The sequence below is a fragment of the Halictus rubicundus genome, chromosome 12, assembly GCF_050948215.1.
Source record: "Halictus rubicundus isolate RS-2024b chromosome 12, iyHalRubi1_principal, whole genome shotgun sequence".
NCBI classification, from domain to species: Eukaryota; Metazoa; Arthropoda; class Insecta; order Hymenoptera; family Halictidae; genus Halictus; species Halictus rubicundus.
Genome location: NC_135160.1, coordinates 2030529 through 2056484, shown reverse-complemented (window position 1 = coordinate 2056484; position 25956 = coordinate 2030529). Strand labels below are relative to the sequence as shown.

The following is a 25956-nucleotide window of genomic DNA, read 5'->3' as shown; positions in this document are numbered from 1 at the left end:
CAACAATATAGCTCGTTTTCGAAATCAATATTTACGTTAACAATTAACCGCGGAGGTAACATGCAAATATAAATACATCTAATAATTAAATACGATATTTGTTTCGTCCGCTGTGTATCTGGTTGTAGATTATAATTAATAATAAGGAGTGCTACTAATTTATTGTTTTCAATCTCGGAGAACAAAAAAAAATTCTTTTGATCGAGCTCAAGCAACGGGATAGTGTCGCTGTGGATTCGCCGTCCTGTTCCTGTCCGGTTGCGTAAGCCGGTAACGTTTATTTTCGCGAATTACGTTATGCTAACGATCACTTTCGAGCCGGCATTAGAGTACACAAAACGCATATAAAACAACCGGCGCGGCGCAACCGAATAAAACAATAAAGCGTCGAGTTCTAGACGGCGAGTCTAGTTGATCGAATTTCGTTGCGAAACCGCTGCAACAGTCCGCGTTCTTCGAGTTATGGCAACATTACAACAGTACAGGTGATTATGAGGCGCCATTTCCCGGTGGCAAAATCAATTTGCATAAAAAACCCGAATGACATTGGAAGGCCTGGTCGGAGGCTACGCACTTGACAATCGTTCGGACCACTTAAAAGACAACGTCTTCGAGCGTAATCTCGCTTAATCCCACTTAAATAACAGTGTGGGATGGTAGCATGTGTGCACTCGCCTAATTCCAGCCGTCAATCAACTGGTACGATGTTATCTTTTTTCTCAACTTCATTTTTTAATTACCGTTTGCCCATTTTTAAATCGCCTACATGTCGCGGCACATAAATGCACTAAAAGTGATTATTTTACATTATGCAAATAACGAGAATGTGTCTGTCTAAAATGTTTAGTCATTTTTTAACTCTTTTTTATTCACGAATGACGCCGGCATAGCATATGGAGAGTTCAAACGGAGAGTTCGTCATTTTAAAATTAATAGTTTATTTTCAGTAGAGAAAAAATGATCCCGTTGTGCAATCCTGCATAATCCCGTCACAATACTGACATAACGTCGTCCAAAGGTCACGTACCCGGTGGGTACGAAAACTTTTGCTGTCCAGTGTATACGAGCTTTTCAGTCATTACGTCGTTTAATAGCCGCTGAAAGAGGTCACCGTATAATGCCGACACGCGTAATCCGCTTAATGTCGCGTAGTGTAATAAAACATATTCTAATAATAAGACAAATTCTAATCATCACCGGTTCAATTAGCCGGCAATAAAAATGTCTTACCACCCCGGAATAATGTTTGTCGGTTGTCGAGATTTTACATCATGCTTCCGACCGTGCTATTTGCTACATTGCTGATACGTTGTATGTAGTGTCTGGAGGATTAATCGGCGACCTTGAGCCGCGAATGAATCGGTCTCTGCGATTTTACGGGAAAACACGCGCTCGGTGTTTATCGATCGACGCGTCCGACGAAACTCGGTCAAAGTGAAATTCGTCGCTCATTCCACATTGTTCAATAAATTACGTGGTAATCGAAAGAGTCACGGCATCCAAGGCTGTCTGCAAACGCACGCATCATGCGGGGTTTGATAGTATTCGCTCGACCGGAAGTCGTTCGCTGCGACGGCCTCCGCGAGAGGGCGAACCAAAACAAATCCACGATAAAAATGACATAACCCGAAAGCCTTCGAAGGACGAGCTTCAACCGTCCTGAAACTATTGTAGTTATTAGGTTGGTGCATATGAAATGTTCGACTTTACTCTGGCCTCCAATTCTTACTTATTGTTAGATGTCCAATTTTACTTTTAAATCAAGTTTATTTCAATGTCAATCAGTACGATTGTTGAGTATTCTTTTTATAGGAGTAAAATAACGAAGAAAAATAACAATTCAATTTCTACCGTAACTTAACGTTACTGTTAAAAATCAGACATTTCATATAAATGCCACTTTTCTAAATACTTTCATTGAAACCGTTAAAAATGGCATGCAATGCATTAAGCAATTGTCTTCAGGCTGACTACTGGATAGAGTCCGAAATAAGGTACACACGAAGTTTGAAGCTAAAACGAGCAACACAACGTAGAGACAAAGGCGGAATCTGCTGTGGGGAAACGCTTTGCTTGTACCATGGTTCGAACGTCTCAAATCAACCGCCATACCACCAAGTGAGTTTGACAGTGCCCGCTAACCAGAACCCACTCGTGGCGCATTTCAGACAAATGGTGTCACTTGGTCGGGCGTTTTCCATCGGTCGGAAGCTTGCCATGAAGCAACCTGCGTAATACAGGAAGGCTGATGGATTTGGTCGATAAACGAAGAAGATAAATTATCAAACGCGATCGAAACGGCTCGTTCGCCGGTCCACGGTTCATCGATAACGATCGCGTGACTATGCGTATCGAACGCGGCTTGTTTACCGAGGAATATTCCCCGCAAACTGCTGAACGTCAATAATGGATTATTCATTATTTGTCCAACATGTATGTAATTGCGAACTTTGTTGTATCTCGTACACACGAGATATACACATATGTAAATAGCAAACTGGAAGACACGCCTAAGGTGCCGCGTAAATTCTTTGATAACGGTGAACGAAGTTGATCGAGATCGACGGTCCGGTATTTTGCTGCACGTTCACTTACGGAACTATGTAGACAATTTGATGGGCAAATAGACAAATTCGCAAGGGAAACTAACCAGTATCGTCTGTCACCTCGTCGATTGAAAAATAATTTCACTGGTCACCGATAACGTGGTACTGTCGACTGATACTACTCGCGAACGTTCTGCTGAAACCTTTGCCGGCATCGACACTACTACGTACGGGGTTCGCGCAAACGCTATAGTTGCCTTTTATGCGCCGCATAGTATGTATTTGGCGGGTTGGGGATAGGCAGTAAGATGGCCGCCAGGTAGCGACAAGAACAATGCACTCGGCAATCCGATATTCCGCTGGCTTCAATATCTGTTACTAAGTAATCGACAGCAATACCAATATTATTTATTAATTAGCGAATTCATATTTAACCGCATTGACAATATGCGCATAGAATGATTTCGATCATAAAAAAGGATACTCCGGTTTATCGACTGCAGGTATTCATAAATGGCAACCAGAATTTCACATTTTGAATTAAAAACGTACGGGATGAATTTAGGCATTATGGCAATGTTGTACGATTACTTAGATTTGTTTGGAGATATCTGAACAATGCCTTTCAGTTTTTAGAGTTAATTACTCCAGTAAGTAAGGAGTATAAAAACAATACTTTTTTTTTAAATAGAAAATTACTTAACACTAATCCCACCACAGCCGATCAGATGACCGGTTTCAGATTTTTATTTTACAATTATAGAAGTTACAAAGATGCCTTCATAGGATGTAGATAGAAATCTAGACAAATTAAATGTTGTTATTTTGAGAAAATGATACCAGCCAATTTTAATTTTCGGTAGGTTTAGCGTTAAAGTAGTTTAATGATAAGACGTTTGTAGTTCAGACAATTGAACTACTGTCATTGTTACCGCTCGACCGTCACTTCTATTCACAGTGTTTGTTATGCCCTGTACATACACATATGTACAGTTCGTTCGAATAGTTGCGCCCGATTGACAGCTCCAATGGTTAACTTCACGCGACACCCGGCATTATGACAGTTTTATCTTTCCACCGCCTAGGCAAACACAAGTGACAGGTTTTCAATATTACAATGACACTTCCGGGGTAAAAAAGTTTCAACTTTCTCTACGTGTTTTTTTTTATGGTCAATCAATGAAATATCAGATTTTTACATTCCAGCCATTCGAAAAAGGGTGGTTCACTTATCCGGAGGACAATGAGCAAAATGTTAAAAAACTTAGGCCGTGTGTTTAGTTGTTTTTGACGAAACTCAATCTATATTTCACGTTGCACTTCGAATTGCTAGTTGCCGACACACGCATTATTACAAACAATCGCTATTTACCTGTATGACTAACCACCATAGAATCTCGTTTTACACAAATAAATCGGACTTCTCTTGAATTCGAGTTACAGGTGAAATAATATAGTGACATGTCAGACGATTCGAATGAAATCGCGTTTATACCGTGCTGTGTAAAGAAATGTAGTGAATTATTATCTCATATAGCGGTTTTCGGGTTGACGAGGTTCGAGTTACCGAGGTTCGAGTGTATCGGTTGTGCCGACAGGGAAACCACTCGAGGAATGCTATCCAGAAAATGTTGCTTACCTGGTTTCTGCACGAGCGCTGCTTCCCCGAAGTAGTAAGTACCCGGTAGACAGCAACAATGTTTAGCAACACATATTTAAAATATACAATTCAGGAGAAAAACGTAAATGAACGAGGACTGACTTCTTCGGTGGTACGAGCGAAAGTTGTCAACTTGAGGTTCATCCGGTGACTGATTTTCGAAAGCAGTCCAGATGGCGGCTCGATCGCCATCTTGGAGTGGGAGTAAAGAGAGTAATGGCGTCAATGTGGTCGCGTGTTTGTGTGCGTGTACGACAGGGTGAATGTCACTTTGTGACCACTTGCTTCCTTATCACTCGACAAAAGAACGTTCATTATCCTTGGTGATTTGAACATTGGCTGGTTCTCGTGGCGAGTTAACGGCGTGACGATATAGTGCTGGAAGAGGCTGTCTCCTGTGTTTTTCGACTTGAGATGCGGCTCAGGGTCGTCGGTCGTCTGTTTGAGGTTAGGTTTGCCGCCGTGGCGGCTTTTCTGCGTTCAATGGATTGTTGTGCGATACCGTGTGCCCTCGATCGATTTGATACGTATCTCCATCTCTCCGAGAGATTCTGTGCATCGGTCGATCGAGATTCGCATAGATTTTGTATTGCAAATTCGTTTCTGTCGGTCGAACAGGAAATGATTTGGGTGGCGCACGGTGCGGCGAGTAATAAGCAGATGTGGACAAAAATAATATTTTCTCTCTTTTTAATTTGTTCATGCTTGGTAAGATAGAAAATGGATTCAGATCGACATTTCAAGCCAGAATTTGTTAAAACCTTTTATTTAAAAACCGAAAATTATGACGAAACATGGAAATAGACAATTGATAATTGGTTTTCGCATTATATTTCCGTGAAATCAAATTCATAAATCAAATAATGTAACCTATTCTTGTTTACATTATTATGTCGCTAATAACCTTGCAGCTGATGCGACACTAAAACCATAAAACAAAAAAAGAATAAGAAGTTCAAAATAAATTAATTTCTTTTCTTTTCATAGTTGTTTTTTATTGACAAAGAAGTTGATTTTTCTATTTTTGTCCATTAGACAACGCACTGTGTGGCGCCGCAAACTAATTGATGTTTTTTTTAACACATTTGCATAACAGTGAGTCACGTAACCTCACATTATGTACTGCCAGATAGCACAGCTGCACAGACGTCTCATGCTTGTTTATTTATTTGCTTATCAGCTAGATGAGAAACAACCATCGCATCTTACCGGTCGTGGAAAATATTTGTATTAAATTTGATGTACATTTATACACAATTTGAGTATCTTTATAAACGTCATAATAACTACTGATACACATGTGGAAACAAAAGAAAGATAAAAACTGTACTCCTGATAAGTTTGATACGACCTTGAGCACGAACGTTCTCATTCATTCGACGAAAAGAAAATTTTAAATTTCGCGCGTTTGTCTAGACATTTTTTTTAGGAGATTTTCCGAGTAAGTTCGACCACACGAATTTCTGAATTTAAATGGAAGGAATAATGTAATAACGACACGACTCTGTATATATTCGTTGATTGTCATTTAGTTAACGTAATGAGATTTTATCGTTTTGTTTTATCAGTTTTATAAACGTAACCTCAAATGTATCGTTTTCACGTTATCTTGACAAAAGTCACTTTTCTAGATGAAATACAAAAGTGCTAATTCATTTTCAAACCGACCATTGCATTTAAATTTATGCTGATTTGTTTAATCATTTCAAAGAAAGAACAAATTACCTATATTGGTTTACATAATTCGATTACTTAACCCCTTTCAGTACCTCGGATGATTTATCGTGACAAATTTCGCGAGTATTTTTATTCTCGCTGCATTGAACTTTTAACCTCGTCTGAATACATATGTATTATTTCTCCGTCTGCCCGGCTTATTCAATAGTACACGAAAATAGTACTCGATTCGTTTATCGAACCTGTTCCACATTTGAATTTATGAATTGTTCAAGCGGAATCTTCGCGGAACACGATGGAAACCCGGTTAAAACGATCGAGGATATTTCGAATGGCGTGTTCAATAATTCCGCGGAGATCGAATCGTTGAAGGTTCTGGAAATATCTAAATCCAGTTGTTTAATATCTTTTCTCAAACGCTTTTTGTAGCTCGAGAAATTTGAGTGAAAGCGGGGCTAATATTTGCGGCGTTCCTGCGCGTTTCACTTTCTACGTGTCGCAATAATTGTTTTATAGCCCGCGTACATTTATTGCATATATAATCATACCTCTCCCGAGGAATTCAATGGCGCAATCATAATTCCGGAAAAATCCTCCCGGAAGGAATAGACGAATTTTGTAACCTCCGAAGACACCTTCCGATTTTTAATAATGCTGTTGCTTCATAACATAAAAATACGCTGAATAAATAAAAGAATTTATTCTGAAATTATTAAATAAATTTTCTCATGCAAGCATACATTTTTACAAAAATCGCGAGAATTCTAAACAAATTCACGGTGAGTGTTTACAAAGAAAAATTAAAAGAATATTTTTCGTGGACCCTACGAGCCCGGTCCGTGCGCTGTAGAGATAACGATTAAAATGATCGAAAAGAATGTTATAAGTTATAAATTGCATTGTCGGCTCCAGTTCGAGAACCTTCAGATACAGCGAACAATCGCTATCTTTCAGTCGGCGAACTTCTGTACGCTCAGCCGGCATTTCAAGCCTACCGGAAGCGGCTTCAATAATTGAAACCTTGACCCAGCTATTCAGATCGTTCGAAGGTTCAGAAACGCGAGCAGACGAGTACAAAAGTTTTTTTTCCGTTGTGCCCTCAGATCCGAGCCGGCGCTATGGCATAGTGAATGCCGGGTACTTTGAATCGTTAGCTGCCACTGAAAATCGTTGGAGCCGAGGTCGCCGAGCAAGATGAAGAAGAGTTCGGAGAGGGACGGGTCGGAGGAGAGCGGGTCGCAAGACGACGCCAAAGATATACAAGAGAAGATGAAGAAAGTGGGCGTCAAGTCCTCGTCGCCAGCCAGCGGGGCAGCTCGAGTGAAGCAGCTTCAAGAATCCAACAAACCCATGAGTCAGCCAAAATCTTCTTCCGGTTCCGCTACCGGTGAGCTAATACTCCATGTCGCCATTCGATCTAGCTTGTAATTGTTTAGATGTATTCGCACGGGTGTTTCCTGTTCATATGTTGTTCACCGGAAATAGGACATGGCTTGGGAAGTTGAAGAAGAAGAAGAAGTCTGTGGCGAGAGGAAATAAACATCATTTCGATGAGAGAAACATCCGTCCTTCGGTTATCAGAATTACCGTTAACCGTTAAAGCAAATGTACGGTCGGAATTGGTAAATGTCTGTGGTTGTTATGCAAGTTAACAATGAGGAATGATGAAGAGCATTGCAGTGCCGAAGGTGGTAACGCAGGGGTCTTCCAACTTGCCAGGTCATGTCCCCGAGACACCCCAAACGTCAGAGTCCTCATCATCCAATTAACCGAAGGTCTCTCACCACCAATTCACGCGCGAACTTCTTTTCGTGGTGCACGAATACAATGGACACCTACGGACCGGACTTCTGAATGGGTCCCCATCATCGTCACGCCCGGTTCGCATTATTGGGTCAGGATAGGGCAGGGCAGGGCCGATCGGCGAGTTCATTTTGTCCCCTGTCCTGTCCCGATAGTGAGAATTGGTCTTATTCGAGGCCGAGAAATCGTTCCCCGTTCTGAGGGAACGTATGCGACGCGGGATTGGTACCACTGTTTCCATACTAAGACCCGGAAACTCATCCCGGTTTGCATTATTGGGTCAGGATAGGGTATGGCAGGGCCGATCGGTGTCACCATTTCTGTCCCCTGTCCTGTCCCGATAGTGAGAATCGGTGCTTGATCGAGCTCGAACGCCTAATTGCGTTAACCAGACACTGATAGCACATTATACGCTCGCTCGACGCGGTCACCGTCGACTCGGCGACCAGAAACGTTAGATAGAACCGGAGCAATTGATAAGACGAACCAGTTAAGATCTACGACACGATCTATCAGCTTGGAAACGAATTTTTAAGCCTGGAGAAATAATGCAATTGCGGGGGCACGGCAGTCAACGTGTTAAAGCAAAGAGTACCCGTTGCATGAGTTGGTTCGTGCTATGGGATTTATGACAGGCGTGGGCTCAGATTGCCCCCAAGAGCAATGACACCACGCCCACACAGGAAAATAGAAACAATCCTTTTCCCTGACAATTCCGACAAGGTAGACAAAGCAATGGAAAACGCTTCATATATTGAGAAAATTCTTTACTAAAGTACAAGATAAAGTACCTAACAATTTTTATTGTACATAAAGGTCTGTAGTCTAGTCAGAATAGCTGTCCACCGCACTCCTATGCTACACGTGCTAAGTAATAGGAGTGGTCTGGACAGCTATTATGACAATGAACGTTTCAGGTGTATTCTTTCGAGAAACAGACCATGATAGAGATACACATAAAAAATCTGTAAGCAGTGTTTCCATTGTTTTGTCCAGCCTCTCTCCAAGAAAACCTGCACGCCAGCGATCTGAAAAGATACGGAAGCCCAACTGTGCCAATGGCCCTCCAGCCGCGTACACACTTGGAAAATTCAAATACGATCCATCGGCGCTTTCTCATGTCATCGCATCCTCTATTCTTCCCCGACACTTGACACACACTGTCTCAATGGACCGCGCGCGACGAGCTCATCAGCGTCTCGAACGTGTCGAAGAGAACGCAGTGGTTTTGATGCGATGGTCTTCGGAACCGGTATCAGCCTGATCAATATTCCGTTAGATTTGCCGTGTTTCCGAATTATAAATAGACCCGGCTATCGAGCACCCGCCGGCCTGGTATCGTCTTTTTCGCGGAACCGCCATCCGCGTATAAATAAACCGGCCACGGATGATAAACATTTTCGCAGGGATCGCGACAGGGTTTGCTCAAAGCTGCTCTTCCAGCTGCCCACTCTCATCGGCGAGTCTGAGAGCCTCTCGGAGAGTGTTTGTTGATTCAAGATTTCGCGCGTCCACGGCTAACTAAAATCGCCGCGCCGCGCCGGGAAGTTGCAATTCGCAATGGGAATTCGAAAGCGGGGTTGGGCACATTTTATTTGAAATAGGATAACAAATAATGAATCGTTTCAAATACTTTATTATTTATATTTCGCAAATAACACGACAAATTTATGGTAATTATTTGCTTTAGCGATTCCTCACCGATTTCGATGACCTTGAAGTCTGTTGTCAAGGTCATCATTCTGAATAATTTTTTCCTATACATGTTACAGCTGCTCGGCCTTAGTTTCTTTTAGATATTCGCGAAAACCGTTAGGATGACTATAGCACACTCCGCTTTTTCCTGAAAGTCTGACCCCTGACCCCTCGTCGAGTGCTGATTTTTTAAATTAGAGAAATGTCGTTTTTGTTGATTGAGGATATGGTTAATTCTAAAAAAGCGCGAATTATTTGGCAGACATTTGATCCATACACTTGTGTACGATTTTATCGGTATCTTCTTCGAATCTGTCTGCAAAGGTATAAGATTTCAAAAAAATTTTGAAATCATTGTCCATCGATTGAGTATACTGAAAATCGGCGAATCGATAAAATCTGGATCAGCTTGTCGTTTCCTAAACAATTTTCTATCCAGACGAAACGGTCGGTCTCTTCGATAGAAGCTCAGAATCTTGCTCAGTTATCGGACGCAATCAGTGATCATTTCCTTGTACATCGCGCGAAAATAGGATCATCAACGGCGTTACTGGTTCGGTTACAAACCAAATAATCGGTTCAGGATGACGAACTACCGTCAGAATTAGCAAGTGTATTGGACGCAGGTGTATGGAATATTTTCGCTTTTTTTCTCCTCGTTTCGATCGAGCTTCTATCATACATTATAATTTTGGGTTGTACATTATAATTTTGAATAAATTAAGATATTTATTCACAGATTTATTCAATAATATTTTCCCATTCTGTTGTACTACTTTTCGCCATTTTTCAGGCAATTTTTGTCATTTAATTTCAATTTCAAATGCTTCAAACTTCCAAAAAAAAGCCAGAATTGCAGGAAAATTAAAAAAATGTACAGACGTCAATATACTATTTTTCATCTATTAAAATGATCAAGTGAAGAAATAACATTCGTTTTCTATTTCTCGCGGTCGATGCAATTTTTATTTCGCATAAAAATCCGCAATCTATTTATTTTTGACTGTCGAAGCAGCGACTAGAAATATTCCATAAGATCAAAATAATTGATTTAGTAAAAATTACGAAGTTAAAATGCAACATTCTTGCATTCACCCGAATTTTAAAAAGATTTGGTACAATGAATAATATTAGATCGTGGTATCCGAAAAAATGAATGTTTAAGTCTGGACAAATAATTCCGTGAGTAGTGTTCCTGACTTCTCAACATTTTCCATTTCTCGAGAAATGAGAAATAATATATATTATATTTATATATATATATAAATTAATTTGAGAAATAATACATATTATATTTATATATATATAAATTAATTTTTTTATTTATATATATATATTAATTATTTATATATATTATATATAAATTCATTTATTTATTTAAATATATTTCTCGAGAATTTTTAATAAAATAAAAAAATATTGGGAAACTTTTACCAAACTTTTATAAAGTGAAACATTACGCTTTTGTTTTGAAATATAATGCGTCTAATGTAGAATCAGACAGTCTACTTCTTTTTTTTTGTAACAAAATCTGTAACCGTAGAAAAATTTCTTTCATTTTGTGTGGATGTTGGCTTTATCGTATACAGAACATCCAAAAGTTGCTGAAGATTGGGTGTCCTTTTTTCAGTGGACTGAAAAATTTGGAATTCTTTGTTATGCTATCTGCGATTTCTAATTCTAACTGTTTTTCCAGTGATAGTTCCTCATTCTTAGAATCTGAAGGTTTCTCACTATTTTCATAAGAATCATTGTTATATTTTCCGAAAAGTCTGCTTAGAATTTGTTTTGCCATTTTATACATATCTGCCTTGGATGTTAAATAAAAAAATGTATCTTCTGAATCTTTTTGCAGAGATTCTGGATTATGCAGATATTTTATAAGGGATACAACAATCTTGTCTCTTCTTTTCGATATTTCTTCTTTAATAACAACAAGACACTCATTACTCAATTCAGTATTCAGTTTTTCTAAAGTTATAAATAAGAATTTAAGAGAATTTAAGAATTTATATGTTATAAAATAAATGAGATTCATAAGAATTTTCCTAAATTTAAATTTCTTGAGAAACACTGGAATTTTTCTCGAGAAATGAGAAATAATCAATTATAAAATTTCTCGAGAAGGAACACTATCCGTGAGCCATATACGAGTGACATGGCGGTCAACGTCTAAATAGGCTTTCACCAGACAAAGTGTGAAAACGACATGCGGTCGTAGAAAAATCGAAGGACGCTCGTGGTGGGGATGAAGTGGAAGCTATTGAAGAGAAGTTGCACTGCTGTTTCGCAGCTCGTAAATTCGCGAAAAATTCGCGAGCCAGTCGGGTACATAGGATCATTCTGTACGCTCGCGGGCTTTTGGAAAACACGATCTCTGGTGTTTTCCTGGAGAGCCACGCGCTCGCTGGCGAGATCCTGCGTGTTAGGCACGCCGCCGTAGCTACTATATTGATCTACCTGTCCGAGGGCTATATCGGTCCGCGTGTTTCGGTGCAGTACCTTCCAGTCCGCCAACGCGAGAGATCATTCGTCCTGGAGCTCCTCCGGCGGTCACGTTCCCTCTGCGAAATAATCCTCGAAGCATCTAAACGACTTCTTCATCCACTGGCCTCGGAACACCCCCTGAACCACGATGAATCCGCCAGGACCGGAAGAGACTTCCAACGGAACAGTGATCTAAAATCCTCTTCTCGTTTCGTACTTTTCCACCTCTGTTCGACCTCGGTGAATTTCCGTGTAACTTATTTCAACCGTTCTGTGAATCGGTGTCGATATATCCTACGCGTTGGCAAACGCGTTTATGGTTGTTCCCATACAGCGTTTCCACCGGTCTCGTGCCAGGTACGTTCCCGCCGAATCCGATTTGTATCGCTTCCATTTGCATCACGCTCTCCGTCGCAGAAACACGAGCATTCTATTTTTTCCAACAATTTTCCCCGATCTTTGCGCGCGATTCTGTTTCATCCATTTTTGTTTACTTGAAGATTGTTTTGCGGTTTATCCTTCCGGGGAAGACGCTCGATTTCTTTCCGTACGATCCAGCTGCGAACAATAACACGGTCGATTAATCAGCCACCTTTTAATTGCTTTATCGTTAAGATTCGTCTTCGATTGTAAACAATCCCGCAGGCTCGTGTGCGCGAACGAGAACGGCGTCAGTTCGTTCGAAATTAATGGAAATTTCATTCGGCGAGCATCGCCATGTAAATCAAGTTATCCGCGAAAGGTGATTACGTATAACGCGGCGTAACGGTGAGCTAACTCTTTCCTAATTAATTAGCATCGCGCACCGACGAGTCCGCATTTCATCTCGCTACGCGAACGCGTTCTCTTGCAATTTTAATGCTACGTCGACCGCCCGTCCCATTCGCCAATATTATACGAATTATAATATTATTAATATTTTTGCGTTTTATTTGCGCCCGCAAAGACACTATTTTCGTCAAATTCCGCCATGCACTTTGTCAACATTTCTCATTCAATTTCACCGCCGATCGATCGCCCGCGCGAGAGAACTTTTGCGCGTTATTGTCGAGGGGGCAACTCTCTTGTCCAATCGCTGACACCAAAATATTTTTCTAGTATAGCGCTTTTATTTTTTGGTAGTCTTGAACGCGAATAAAAACGAAACTTCGCAGCACAATATAATTCTCCTCCGTAATTTAACTCTCGTTTGTGTTCAAATGCAGCGACCCGCTTTTCTTTAATAAACACGTTAAAGGGCCACTTTACCGAAAGTCGAAGGGACGGTCATTCTAACTTTAATAAAACCATCGTCCCCGGGCTACGGTCGTGTCCCCGATTTAATGGACGCTTCTTCCGCGCAATTTCGCGTGGTTAAATATAAAACTTGTTCGTTAGACTTTTCTCCGTTTCCATTAACGCATTACGATCCACTTTATCGTGCGGCCTCAAAGGCCGCTCAGAAATCTCGATGAATTGCATTCCCTTTGTGTATTCTTCGACCTGCGAGAGCGTTCCATGCTCAATCTGAAAATAAAAAGGGACCGCTCCGTTCAGTATCATTTTGATTTCGTCTTGCACGCAACAGATCGTCCAGCTGCCAGGAGAAATCGTTACGCTTCTTCTCAGTCTTATAAAATGATTTCTGATAGTCGCATCTGCAGCCTGCATCAATTAATGAAATTGCACAACCAAACTCGAACGAAATTTCAACTGTTTGAAAAAAAAGTTTCCGGTCCCTTGGAAAAATGAAATTCATGAAACACACGGGAAAAATAAAATTTATAAAATGCGCACTAATCCAAGTAGCGTATCTCGTGTGATGGGTCAATTTCGACCCAGAGTATTGAAATTGTCGTTCAATTACTCAGTGTCCGGCGAATTACCCAATTACCGTGTCTATATTAACTATACTTATTTTTAAAGCATAATGAATACAAAAAAAAAGAGAAAAATGAAAAAAATTAATATCTCTTTTTTAATATTCATTACGTTTTACAAATAAATATAATCAATATAGGCACAGTAATTGGGTCCAGTAATTGGTTTATCCTAACAAAAATACCTTTTGAAAAATCGATAAAGCATTGAATTTTCCAAAAAAAAACTGTTGGATTATTGGTCCACCAATCGTAGGATAGCAAAAGGTCGGAGGTGATCGGGATCGTAATGCGTTAATGATCGGATCGTTGACACGGTCGAGTGATCCAGTTGATCGGGACGGTATGGCAGCTGATGTTTTGGAATGTTCATGCAGGAGGATGATTAAAAGTAGCCAGCCTCGAACGTTTCGATGAGAAAATGCCACGATGCTGCGGCGCGTCTTTGGTATCCGTCATGGACGGCGACGGGTCTCCGCAGAGTCTCGGTTTGCAGATTCAGGACGGTCAGTAATTAACGATAATTGCCTGTGGTAGCTTTTGCCCGCGTGTCCGGTTTTTCCGCGAACGTACACGCTGTTCCACGCTGTTTCACACGCCTCGCCCGCGTTTCCACGGGCGTACTGTTACCATTACCAGCGAGCTTAATCGCCATCGAACCAGCTCGATTTTTCGTAATTGAGTCGTTCCTTTGCGCCACCGAGGATCTACAGATAACTGCGATCGAGACCTTCTCCGTGCCGACGAGATGTCTCGGTGAAACGTTACGTCATTTGCTTTGGTCGCCGAGATATTTCGCCGGTGACACTTTTGTTATTTATTGGTCATTACTAGACTGCGGATCTTTATGCAAAATAAGAAATATGTGCATCGATTGCGAGACACTGGAGCGAAATACAAATTTCTTTCTTCTTTGAATTATTTTATTAAGCTAAAACGAATACGCCGGTGCCCATAACCTCTTAAGCACTGCACGCCACTACAGTGGCGTCCGTGGAAAGCGTCAGTTTGAACGGTACGCCACTATAGTGGCTTGCCGTGGAAAGCGTCAGTTTGAACGGTAACGCCACTATAGTGGCTTTTGTGCCTTCCGCGGCCAAGCGCGCCGTACCTGGGAAACAGAGTTGCGGACGAGAGCAACCGTACCTGGGAGATGGAGTTGCGGACGAGCTCGGCGTGCTTAAGAGGTTAAATCTTTTTAATACGTACACTGCTTGAAATTGTGCTTACTCATTTTTGCCATAAATGCATAAAATCCGCCGTCTAATTACTCGGTGGTCGAGTCTCTTTGCTTACACCGTTTCGCATTAAACGGCTCGTGTATTTGTGGATCCAAGGAAAAATCTGATTGTAGGCAGATCTCCTTTGTCGTTGGTATTAGAAAAGTTCCCGTAAATGTTACGCGAGACTCAAAAGCAGAGAAGCGTCGAGCTATCGACGAACGATCGGCGCAAGTTCCGCTTGCTATACCGGAAACGTGCGCGTGTTCCTTTCTATGCGAGACGCCGTTTAAAATGTCGTGGACGGCTGCCTGTTTATTTCCGTTTTTATATTTGGCAGCGCGTGCATGACTGTTGGTAATGCGACGTTAATAGCGTTCCATTAGGGACGGATGATTAGACGACGATAACCATTCTGTTTGCGAATGTAATTGAACGTGATCTTTTTCATTCTATCCTTCGACAAACCAGATTTTTTAATCCGATGTTTACGGTTTAATGAATTGAGAAAATATGCGGATTTTTATGCAAAAGAGAAAGTCCAAGTCGATCGTGCTAGATGGTAGTTAAACGATTTCCAGTAACTTACATAATTCGAGAATAATGTGACAACATTCTTAAATTCTGTTTTGTTAGTTAACTTGGCAGAAAATCCGCAATCTGTGAATAAGACAGTAGAGTTTGTCGTTTATTTCCTTAGAATTGTTCTGTTCCACGTTGTAAAATAGTAGACCTTCGGTTGTCGATATTGATTGTCGATTGTTTATAACTATTGCCAGCTGTCCAATTTGACTGTCATACGATCCTCGAGCGAGAATTCCAGTTGCGTCGAATTCGATACATTTATTTAAAATACAACGGTATGAATAACATCCGCTTGGTTGGATTAAATTGTACAACAAACATTGGCGAAATATTATCGGGAAATCTGTTCTGTGTGTTTATCGAGTCGTGTCAAAATTTCGTTCGGTTATCTGCCTTCCGTGTGTTAACAAAGCGGAGGATTACCACGTTTTTATTTAATGACAGCCAGTTGAGATTAAAACATATTATTATTTATTTGTTGCTTTAAACAAGATTAGAACATATTTCTATTTGCATTTCTATTACATACGTACGAGGAACGTATGAGCTACGGTAGAACTTCGATTATCCGAACTACTTTCGCATGTAATCGTTTAAATCGGTGATGAGCAACCCGCGGACTGTAGTGGCACTCCGCGCCGGAAGTGGAAACCTAATATGTACATACTACGCGCGAGGCGCAACGAACGCAATTAAATAATTTTAATTCGTGGGATGTATTTGTTATTTCTTACATCCGTAGATTTACAATAAAACGATTTTTCCTATTTGATCTATTATTTTGTATTATTAGATAATATACTGTGACAATATATCCAACAAAAGTTACTCGGCATTCAGCTAACAGTAAATTATGTTAACGAAAATTAGCACAAAAGATTTTATTCCACAAAAACTAAAGGTGACTCAAATTTTTGTGATGAAATCAATGCATCTTTGTATTCTTTTTAAAAAAGTATTACGTCGAGAATTGATTAATGATTTTTGCCGGTTGCTCATCGGTGGTTTAAATTAAAGATAGCCCATATACAACACGATTTACTGTAAAAATCAATAACAATTTCACTGATCAGTGTATGCAAATAAATGTTCCATTAACCGAACAGAGCCACGTGAGCCAATTATTTTCAATAATCGGAAGTTACACTGCATGCGATCGCAAATTAATTGTTCTCAGTGTTCGTTTTTTAATACGTTGTCGAATAAATTGGTTAACGTGTAGGCGTCGGCTGCTTTTTTTTTTAAATGAAATTTTCTCGGCGTTGTAGCTGTTTGATACAGAAGTGTGGAGATTGTCGAACATTATTTCTTTTTATTGTTGTTCGCAGGCAACCCTCGAAATAAGACAGCCCTCGCGCCGGGTCACAGTTTAATGGACTGGATCCGATTGACTAACTCGGGCGACGATTTAACAGGCGTTGGTGGCGTCGCTCAAGTCGTGTCTCTGTCTGAGCTGGCCAATCATAACAAGCAGAATGACGCTTGGATCGCAATTAGAGGTACGCATCGGTCGGACATGTTTTTCTCGACCAATTAACACTTTCTGGAACTCGTTAAACCACGAGCGACAGTCTTTGCACTCCTGTAAAATAATCTTTAATTTCTTTGATGTTCGTACCATTTTACATTCGACCTAGGGTAAGGGACCCAATTACTGTGGGCGTACCAATTACTGTGCCTATATTAATCAAACTTATTTTTAAAGCACAGAGAATGTTAAAAAAAAAGAGAAAAATTATGATTTTAAAATGAAAAAAAATTAATACCTCTTTTTTAATATTCATTATGCTTTAAAAATAAATAGAATTAATACAGGCACAGGTCCCTTACCCTAACAGCTGCTAGTCTACAGGAAGTGCCCACAAAAATACGTTTTGAAAAATCGGTAAGTAAAGTATTGAATTTTCCCAAAAAGAAAAATATTTTGAATTATTTTACAATTTTAAACTATTAATTAAAACATTCAATATATGTGGTACTTATCTCTTTTTTAATATTAATATAATATAATATAAAGTCTAATTGAGCCGTTTATTTTGAAAGTGGCCTAAGTCCACTTATACTTAAATTGAGATATTTAAGGGTTTGTGTTTCAATAAAATTAAAAATATACGTATAGGATACCAATGTGTCATACTGCTTAAGTGTATCTAAAAGAGTGAAATTTACAGTTCCTATGAAAATAATAGCAATTATTAAGTGAATAATATGTGTTTTCTTACCAAAAATGGAGTTAAGCCATTTTCAAAGTTAACAACCAGATTCGTTGTAAAATTTGAAAGAGCCCAAGTCCATTCGAGATAATTTAAAATGCTTCAAATTGAAAAAACAATACTCAATTTACTTTATATATCTTTACAACACTTCAAAAACACAATTTATGCAATTCAGGACATTTTCTAACTACATAAATCACATAACAATTCACTGCTCATCTACGTTTTGTGTATGCGGGAGGGATTTGAAGAAGTCATAGTGCTCCGGTGATATGTATCATAGTAAGTCCATCATGTCTTTGTATATCGCTGTTGTAATTCGTCTTATATTTTTATAAAGTGATGTCGATACAATATTTTCGAACTTTCTTGCTCTACCCCCACGTGGTATTCAATCCAGGATTTTAAACATTGCATTCTCATCCATTGATATCTTATAGAAAATTTTATATGGTTCATCTCTCAAAAAACGCATCCAGCATATTTTTAACCGATTTATTGTTTCTCCGTATTCGTTATCCGGAGTCTCCGAATTCTTTACCTTTTTAAAAATTGCGAACTCCAAAAATTTTGTTGATATGAAATACTCTTGTTTCATTTCATTTAGAATAAAGTTATTACCTTTCCGCTATTATCTTTTTTTTTAAATGATTACTTTTTGATAATGTTCTTCGGACATTATCAATAATGGATTGGACTTAAGCCACTTTCAAAATAAACGGCTCAATTAATACAGGCTGTACTGTATATTAATATTGGTACCCCCACAGTAATTGAGTCCCATTAATTTTTCTCGCAAAATCCGGAGTCCTTTGAACAGCTCCAAAATTCCTCGTGCCACCGGCACTAATAATTTTGATCAGAGCGTTCGGTACATGTCGGAGTTACGAAAAGTGTGCTCGGAAGCATCGATCGATGCAGCCCAGCAAACGAAGTAACTGCACTCTGTCCATGCCGTTCCTTTCGAAACGCGATACTCTCGTTGAGTCGTCGCTAATGGAGCTCTCCGATGCGAGTCGCGAATCTCGAAAAACTACGGGTTCAGCGAGCGTGTTAGGATCGAATGAAACAAGAGGATCCCCTCGAACGCGATTAGCTCGAGCTTCTTTTCTGTTCCATTAATTTCCCTTCGGATCGAGTTAGGAGCGTTTCAGCGCAATCGATAAGCACGGTTATGGAAGCACGTTTAAGTATTTCATAAGAAAACCGGATCCAGGTCACGGGACACGAGAGCGCAACGTCGGGAGAGACTGTTCGCTTTTTAGCCTGATTAAAATTGACAGTATAATTCAATAGTCCCCGGCGCTCGCTTCGACCGGCTATTTTAATTTCAATTATGAAATTCGCCGGCGTCGTCTTCGATTTTCCAATTGCTCGTCTGCGGCCAGCCTCTACGTACGTGTTTACTCTGCCCGGTTTGCAAACGCGGTCTCGCCTCGCTGCACGCTTTTTCTATCGATTACTTTGTACACTCTGTATCTGATCATTCCGAGGATAATATTGCGCGAGACTCATTAACATTTCTCGGCGATCGTACGGAGGACGTGATCGCGAGATAATACATACAAATTGATCACGTTCTACCGGTCACAACTTGCGGCCAATGTCCGCAAAAAATGATCTACGTTGCGATGAATCACGTATCACGATCGATGCTCGTGATGTCCCACAAACATTGCTGCTAAAACATATCTGAATAAATCAGTAATTAAAATCCAAATTAATTGTTAATTAGAAAAAAATGAGTTAACTTCTAATGATTAATTATTGATTATTGATTATTTATTAGATCTAAAAATTCCAAACAAATTGGTTCTTTCGCTTGTCATGCGTTACGTCTTTTAATTTGACTATTACAGTGTTTTCTCGATATATGTCCCAAATGTCTAACCGATAAGAGTCGCAGAACTATCCCCACTGCGTCCGAGGCCTCTAGGGCTCCGCTGTCCTTTTCTACGTTCGGCATGGATCAAAGAATGTTTCCTGGCAAATATACAGGGTGGGGCAATAACTATGTCCAGTTTGAATATTGCCGTTATTTGTAATAATATGAAAAAATGTTATATAGAAAACTTACACGGTATAGAGGGGGACATATTGTGACACAAACATTTTCTGCGTGGATGGAGGCATAGAGGAGATTTCAAGGTCAACTCTATTTTTTAAATGGAATGCTATGCTTTTTTTTACCACGATGTGATAGCCAGTGTTGAGACGAATTCAGCGAGTTATCATTGAAGGTCATACAAGGTCAAATATGGTAGTAAAATAAACTTTATTACATTACGGGAGATGCTCGAATTGTTGACCGTTTGCGTCAATGCAAAGTTGCAATCTTCGTATCCCTGCATCACGTGCATGTCTTATCGTTTCTGAACTTATTCTAGCATATGCTGCAATTATCCGTGGTTTCATATTTTCTGATGTGGTGGGTACTTCTTGATAAACAGCATTTTTCAATGCTCCCCAGAGAAAAATGTGATGCCGTTTAAAAAAGTCAAGGTGACCTTTACTTTTTTACGTAAAAAGCATTTTTTAGATTTAAGAATATGCCAACATGTAGCTCGTCAAGTACTGACGAACTTTTGTCTAAAACATTTTTTAATTGCACTATCGGGAGTGCCTAAAAAATGGTGACATAACTTAACGGAAGGACCCTGTATATACTCAATTTATTTTTTCTTATAATGCTGAAATATGAAGTTCTTTTACTTGTAGCTATTTTTGTACTTAAATATAATAAAAAAAAAAAACGTTTTTTGATAAAGGCCTTCTTTTCATATTTCCTTATGATGCAAATGGGTTAAAGAGCAATATACGTGTAATATGTCCGACAGTGCCTCTATTGCATCTAATATTTTCCGATGAACGTTTCAATTGCAGGAATCGTGTTCAACGTGACACGTTACATGGACTTCCATCCAGGAGGGATTAGCGAATTGATGAGGGGCGTTGGCAAAGACGCGACGAAACTATTCGAAAACGTGAGTGCAACTGATTCGGGTCGGCATTCGATCAATTGGAGGAGCTCCTTCGAGCGAGACGCTCCGAGCCGATGCGATGTCCGAATCGCTATAATTGAGTCGAGCTCGATCGGCCGCTGAAGGCCGCTGTCCCAACAGCGTTTATGCCTAATTTCGGGGCCTAATTGGTCACGTTCGCGACACAGGCAACGCATACAGGCCGGTCCCGACAATAGAGCTCGGAAATTTAATTGAGAAAGTTTCATCATGTTAAGAAGTTCAAAGGCTCCGGTGGCTGCTGGGAAACTGGAGATAGAAGCTGCCGTCGTATTGATTTTGTAGCTCTTGAAAGTATTTCTTTGTTCGAGATCGGAGTGTCCTCTGACAATTCGAGTAGTTGGGTGGAGTCTGTTCCTCGTGGTTATGTGAAAAATGATTTGTATAGTCGATATCCCGAGCGTATTGGTTCGGAAGCTTCGGACTTAAAAATATGTACCCGTTACGTGTTGTAACCATTGGAACTATTTAATCTGATGTCTAACAAACGTCTCGCTCGGACCGCCTCGATCGAGGGAGCTCGAAAAATCGTTGTAGATCGATGATTATTGTCACGTACCCATAGATCGTTTGTCGCAGGTTCACGCTTGGGTCAATTATCAGAGCATCCTTCAGAAATGCGTGGTTGGAAGGCTGAGCCGTGGATCTATCAGCGGTCCATCCTCATCGTCGCCGGAAGACACCTCTCCGGGTACAGCAGATTGCGCCTCTGCTGCCCTGGGCCTAATTAGAAGTTGTACGGGTGAGTAGTACTTCACCAGTCACCGCTTCAAAGAGCAAGCTCAACGCATTATCTACCGCGGTGATTATACTCATCATTTTTCGAAAGTCTATGGCCGATGGTTGAGGATTTTTTAATTGATCCTTCAGCAGCAACAGAAACTTCAATAAACTGCTACGATTTCGAGGGGATCGATTTAAATGGGACATTCTGTATAATCGACCATGGTTAATTGTATTTCAGCAGGCAGCTACAGTCGAGAAAGTACGTGCGAAAGCGGTCTTGCGAACGCAAAGATGGACTGGAGACAGACGTTGAGCACAGTCACGCTGTTCTACCAAACGGTGAAAGATTATCCGGGCGTTTACTATCAAGTGAGGAGGATAAACGACTCGAAGCTGGTCTTCAAGCTGCTGTTCGAGAAGGATACAGTCACGCATGAACTAGAGCTGGCGGCTCCGGTGGAATGGCCGCCAGTTTGCAAGACTAACTTCGAAACCGCCGAGGTGAGAACAGGCATTTGGAAGTTGAACAGGAACTTAAACAGATGGAGAGGACCACTCTTAGGAAAAACTGGAATCCATTGACTGTAGAGAAATCTATTTATTTAAATTTAATTTTGCATAAAAATTCGTAGGAAAATTTAATTTTATAGGAATAATTGTTATTTTTACTGCAATCTAATGCCTCAATTGTCTGTACAGGTGGATTTCACGTTCACCAAGAAGAATCCGGAGCTCTGGAAGACGCAGGGTAACCACACAATATGGCGGGAGCCAATCACGAGCCATAGATCTTACAAAGAGTACACTGTAGTCTCGAACATACCGCTTTCCAGGCTAGTCCACTTGCTAGTCCTGCGAGCGAAGGACTCGTTGGAATTAGTGCCCATTGGAAGACACCTACAAGCCAGGATGAACGTGATGGGTAAGCTTTTCCTCCATTCCTTACTGATAAGATGGGTATAGCCGAATAAGGCGTCACCTCATCCAGCTATTCCGTTCATTTAGAATTTTAAGAAGTAAATGGAGTGTTTAATTAATGGTATGAATTGTTTCTTTTATTGTAGGAGTGGAAATAACGAGATCATACACTCCTGTCCCACCGTGCCTTCACCCTGACGACATGGCGCCGAATTACAAGTCCGACTGCGTGTGTCTGATGATCAAGAAGTACCAAAATGGCGCGCTGAGTCCGTCCATAACCGGCCTACAAGCCGGCCAGACCCTTGTGCTAAGCAATGCTTTAGGTGCCTTTGTAGTTGAATCCTTTGATCGTTATTCTGTCATTCACATGCTGGCCGGTGGCACAGGGCTGACCGCGATGCTTGGGATCATTCAGCGGGCTTTGGCCAGGCGTACTGTGTTAGTACACTTTCTCGATCAGACCTAGGTGAACTAGGTTGGTCGCCTTAAAGCTAATAATTAGACCGCGGATCTTCGTGTAAAATAAAAACTGTCTGCATCGATTGCAAGAAACAGTAGTTCATCATTTCAAAATAATATATCGACATTCTTAAATTCTTTTAATCTTTCCGCTATTTCAAATTGCATCAACTCATTTCTGTCATAAATCTATAAAATCCGCAGTCTACTAATAATTCTTTTAACACTACACTTCCCGAGCAATGACTGACACTATCCTACGAACACTGTGTTCTTCTATACACGACAAGAACGATTATTGCGTAGTAATTGAAGTTTTTTATTCATTTTAGAAAAACCATTAATCTCCTCAACTTCAACACAGACAAAAACAACATGTTCTACGTAAAGCAGCTGGAAAAAGCTAGCACGAATACGAAGTGAGTGCGTCAGCGTTTTCAAAAGCAATTTTATTTAATGTCGATTATTTGAAAGGGGTATTTTTCAGGTTAACAGTCACGCATATCCTCTCGCAAGCGGACAGTAAATGGACGGGCATACGCGGCATCGTGTCCGATGATTTGTTGAGGCAGCTGATTGGACAACAGAAACCTGTTGCGTGCATCTTCACCTGCGGTCCACCAGGATTCATTCAGACAGCGAAAAAGTAAACCGAATGATTTTTATTTAACTTTCTTTTCCTCAGACATGTGTTTCCTTTCCATCACCTTCTGGGTGCAAAAATATGATTAGACTGCGGATCCGTATGCAAGAGCAAAATTTTCTGCATTTGTTATAAAATACTCGTTTTTCTTTTTTTAAAAATAATTTTACTAGGTCGAAAGTAATATATTCAATTCTTTCAATCGTTACATTGTGCCTCTTTACACGTGTTTGTTTTTCATAAACGCATAAAATCAGCAGTATAATAATTACACTGTGGGTTTTTATGCCAATTGCTATCCTCATCTTGTAAACACTTTTTTCTTCCCATTGGCGCAGGCCACTTTTATTTTGCATAAAGATCAACATTGTGATTATGCTATGTTCACTTCATGATGTTATTTTCAGATCCATTCAAAACCTTGGCTGGAAACCCTACCAAACGTATAATTTCGACGACTAGCCGTCTTCAGCGAAAGTATCCCCCCCCCCGCCCCTTTTTGATACCGAAACTCTGATCGTCGAGCTTTGATTCGAGGAAACAATGACGCGTACCTCCGGGTTCTCGAGCGGGAGACACCCTTTTTGGATACTTTTACTCCTATTTCCGCCCACGGTGTGAGTAACCGGTGTGTATCGGCCGAGAACGATCAATCTATTATTAAATCGTCATCTTCATTTAACTACTTTTCCAAAAAAAGTCAAAAAAATATTCTCCAAAGTCTCAAGTGTAACTCGAGTACGATTCTAAAATTTCTACTTTTGCCTCGAATCTGAATTCGCGGAGGATCACCGCTCCTCTTCTGCATTCTTCTAGCAACATATCCGAATTGTACCGTCGCCATTTTAAAACACAGCTCCCCCCCGAACGTCTCTGAGATTAATTTTGTTTTCTGTAAAGTATTGTTCACGATGACCGGATTATTTATATAAATTCGGAGAGTTTTAATGATTTTCCAAGATGCTTTAACGCATAACGTTATTATAAATAATCAATGGTATCGTAATCGGCGTAGAATGTTTTTATTTCACATAAAGAGCTGTAGTTCGATTATTAACAATGTATAGCATCGGTGCCTTAGCAAACATTGTTGTTCTAATTTATTTGCAGAGAGTTTCGGGACGATCAGTGTAATCAGGATTGGTCAGGTTGAAATGTACAACCAAACAGATCAGATATTCTCCAAGTAAAAATAACAAGCATCACAATTGTTCACAAAATCTTTGATTTTCAAAGAATTACAAAATTTGCAGAGTATCCGTTCTGTCCGGTTGCTCCACCTGTGCCAAATCACTCCGTATACGTTTCTGTGCGATAATTGTCACAAAGAATAGTCACTGTCGAAACATAAACGCGGTTGCTCGAAAGTGTTTGGTCAGCTACTCCACAAAACACGAATTTTTTCTGTAAAACAGACGCGAACGACGAAAGCCTGAGGATGTACAGTTAGTGTTAACACTTGCGATCGAAAGGAAATAGCGACAATTGTAGAACAATAGATCACGATGATTTTCATTTTTTCCCCTTCAACATTGTGAGTGATGGATCAGAATCGAGTAACAGCGTCTATACTTTATATCATATCTAGCCAACGCGATGAAAGAATAGGAGTATAAGGATCTTTAGATGAAAGTCGTAGGTTCTACAGATGCGTACAGCTCGTGAACAAATTATTTTTTATGGGAGCCGTAATATTAACACCATATCCGCGTTATACACTTCGTGGAGAACTGTATTTTTAGCGATTTACCCGAGAAACGTATATATTTGGAAAAACAGGCCGAAATATTGGTGCTATCGCTGTTCGAATAAAAATCTTTCGTTCGTTGAAAAAACCAAATATTGTGATCGTGCGTGTACTTTGGCTCGATGTACTTGGTTTCGCAAATCACGAGTACAAAAGTGGATGGGATGCTTTACAGGAACGTTTAAACGTCGATGTATAGTAGAACATTGGATTTTTCAGTTGCGAAAATAAATTTTGGTGCCAAAGTGAATGTCTGTGTAGAGCTCGAATCAATCGACTAGAAACGCGAACGCCTAATAGCAGATGCTCTCAGAAAACACTAAATAGAAGCCTGTACGTCGATCACCCGGATTTTTATCGGTTCCTTCGATACTTGACACGATCGAGGCGAGACTTAGGCGAATTTGTAGATAGACGAATTTGTAGCTCGCCAAGGAATTTCACTCGTCGAATTGATTTCCATAATCGCTTTCGGATAGTGTGATTAATCTAAATTTTGATCGACGACGATTGTCGTCGATGGTCGTATCTCTGAACAGAGAGTTTCTTTCCCCCATGAAACATGATTCTTTGGAAGCTATTCGAGTATGGACCACTTTCTGCATTTACGTACAAGTTAATACGCGTATATGTGTATGTATATGTGTGTACATAGTTGTTACCAGAAATAAATGAATATTTGATGGCTTTAA

At 40.1% G+C, this 25956-nt stretch overlaps 3 protein-coding genes across 14 annotated transcripts in view; 1 reads left to right on the top strand and 2 right to left on the bottom strand.

The window, feature by feature from the left end:
* The window catches only part of LOC143359514 (androgen-induced gene 1 protein), a 36084-nt gene extending 33048 nt beyond the window's left edge, over window positions 1-3036 (bottom strand). Inside the window, exon 1 of the mRNA XM_076797487.1 lies at window positions 3031-3036. The gene's annotated coding sequence lies outside the window, so the exon portion shown is untranslated. The remainder of the gene's footprint in view (window positions 1-3030) is intronic.
* LOC143359511 (fatty-acid amide hydrolase 2) overlaps window positions 1-4329 on the bottom strand; it is an 8529-nt gene extending 4200 nt beyond the window's left edge. Inside the window, exons 1-2 of one of the 5 annotated variants that reach the window (XM_076797473.1) lie at window positions 2596-2782; window positions 2113-2227 (exon numbers count right to left, since the gene is read on the bottom strand). The gene's annotated coding sequence lies outside the window, so the exon portion shown is untranslated. Of the gene's footprint in view, window positions 1-2112; window positions 2228-2595; window positions 2790-4185 lie in introns of those variants that run through there. The other 4 variants (XM_076797474.1, XM_076797471.1, XM_076797472.1 and 1 more) reach the window with 4 other exon arrangements.
* LOC143359510 (cytochrome b5 reductase 4) lies at window positions 75-25956 on the top strand. 8 transcript variants are annotated; one of them, XM_076797462.1, is made up of 11 exons: window positions 75-485; window positions 6987-7270; window positions 16861-17031; window positions 20632-20732; window positions 21348-21510; window positions 21733-21995; window positions 22194-22416; window positions 22559-22853; window positions 23207-23293; window positions 23362-23520; window positions 23925-25956. In XM_076797462.1, exons 2-11 carry the CDS (start codon window positions 7078-7080, stop codon window positions 23977-23979), a joined length of 1710 nt encoding a protein of 569 aa, XP_076653577.1. In that variant the 5' UTR covers window positions 75-485; window positions 6987-7077; the 3' UTR covers window positions 23980-25956. The 8 variants fall into 8 exon arrangements, with proteins under 8 accessions (XP_076653577.1, XP_076653578.1, XP_076653583.1 ...); XM_076797463.1 differs by lacking the exon at window positions 75-485 and adding an exon at window positions 4449-4653 and having other exon boundaries at window positions 21736-21995; XM_076797461.1 differs by lacking the exon at window positions 75-485 and adding an exon at window positions 4450-4653.

Excerpts from the sequence above, each read along its gene's own strand:
- LOC143359510 (XM_076797462.1), top strand. The coding sequence starts at position 7,078 with ATGAAGAAGAGTTCGGAGAGGGACGGGTCGGAGGAGAGCGGGTCGCAA. Across the intron at positions 20,733-21,347 it reads CGACGAAACTATTCGAAAAC|GTTCACGCTTGGGTCAATTA; the intron begins GTGAGTGCAACT and ends CGTTTGTCGCAG. Across the intron at positions 21,996-22,193 it reads CTAACTTCGAAACCGCCGAG|GTGGATTTCACGTTCACCAA; the intron begins GTGAGAACAGGC and ends TTGTCTGTACAG.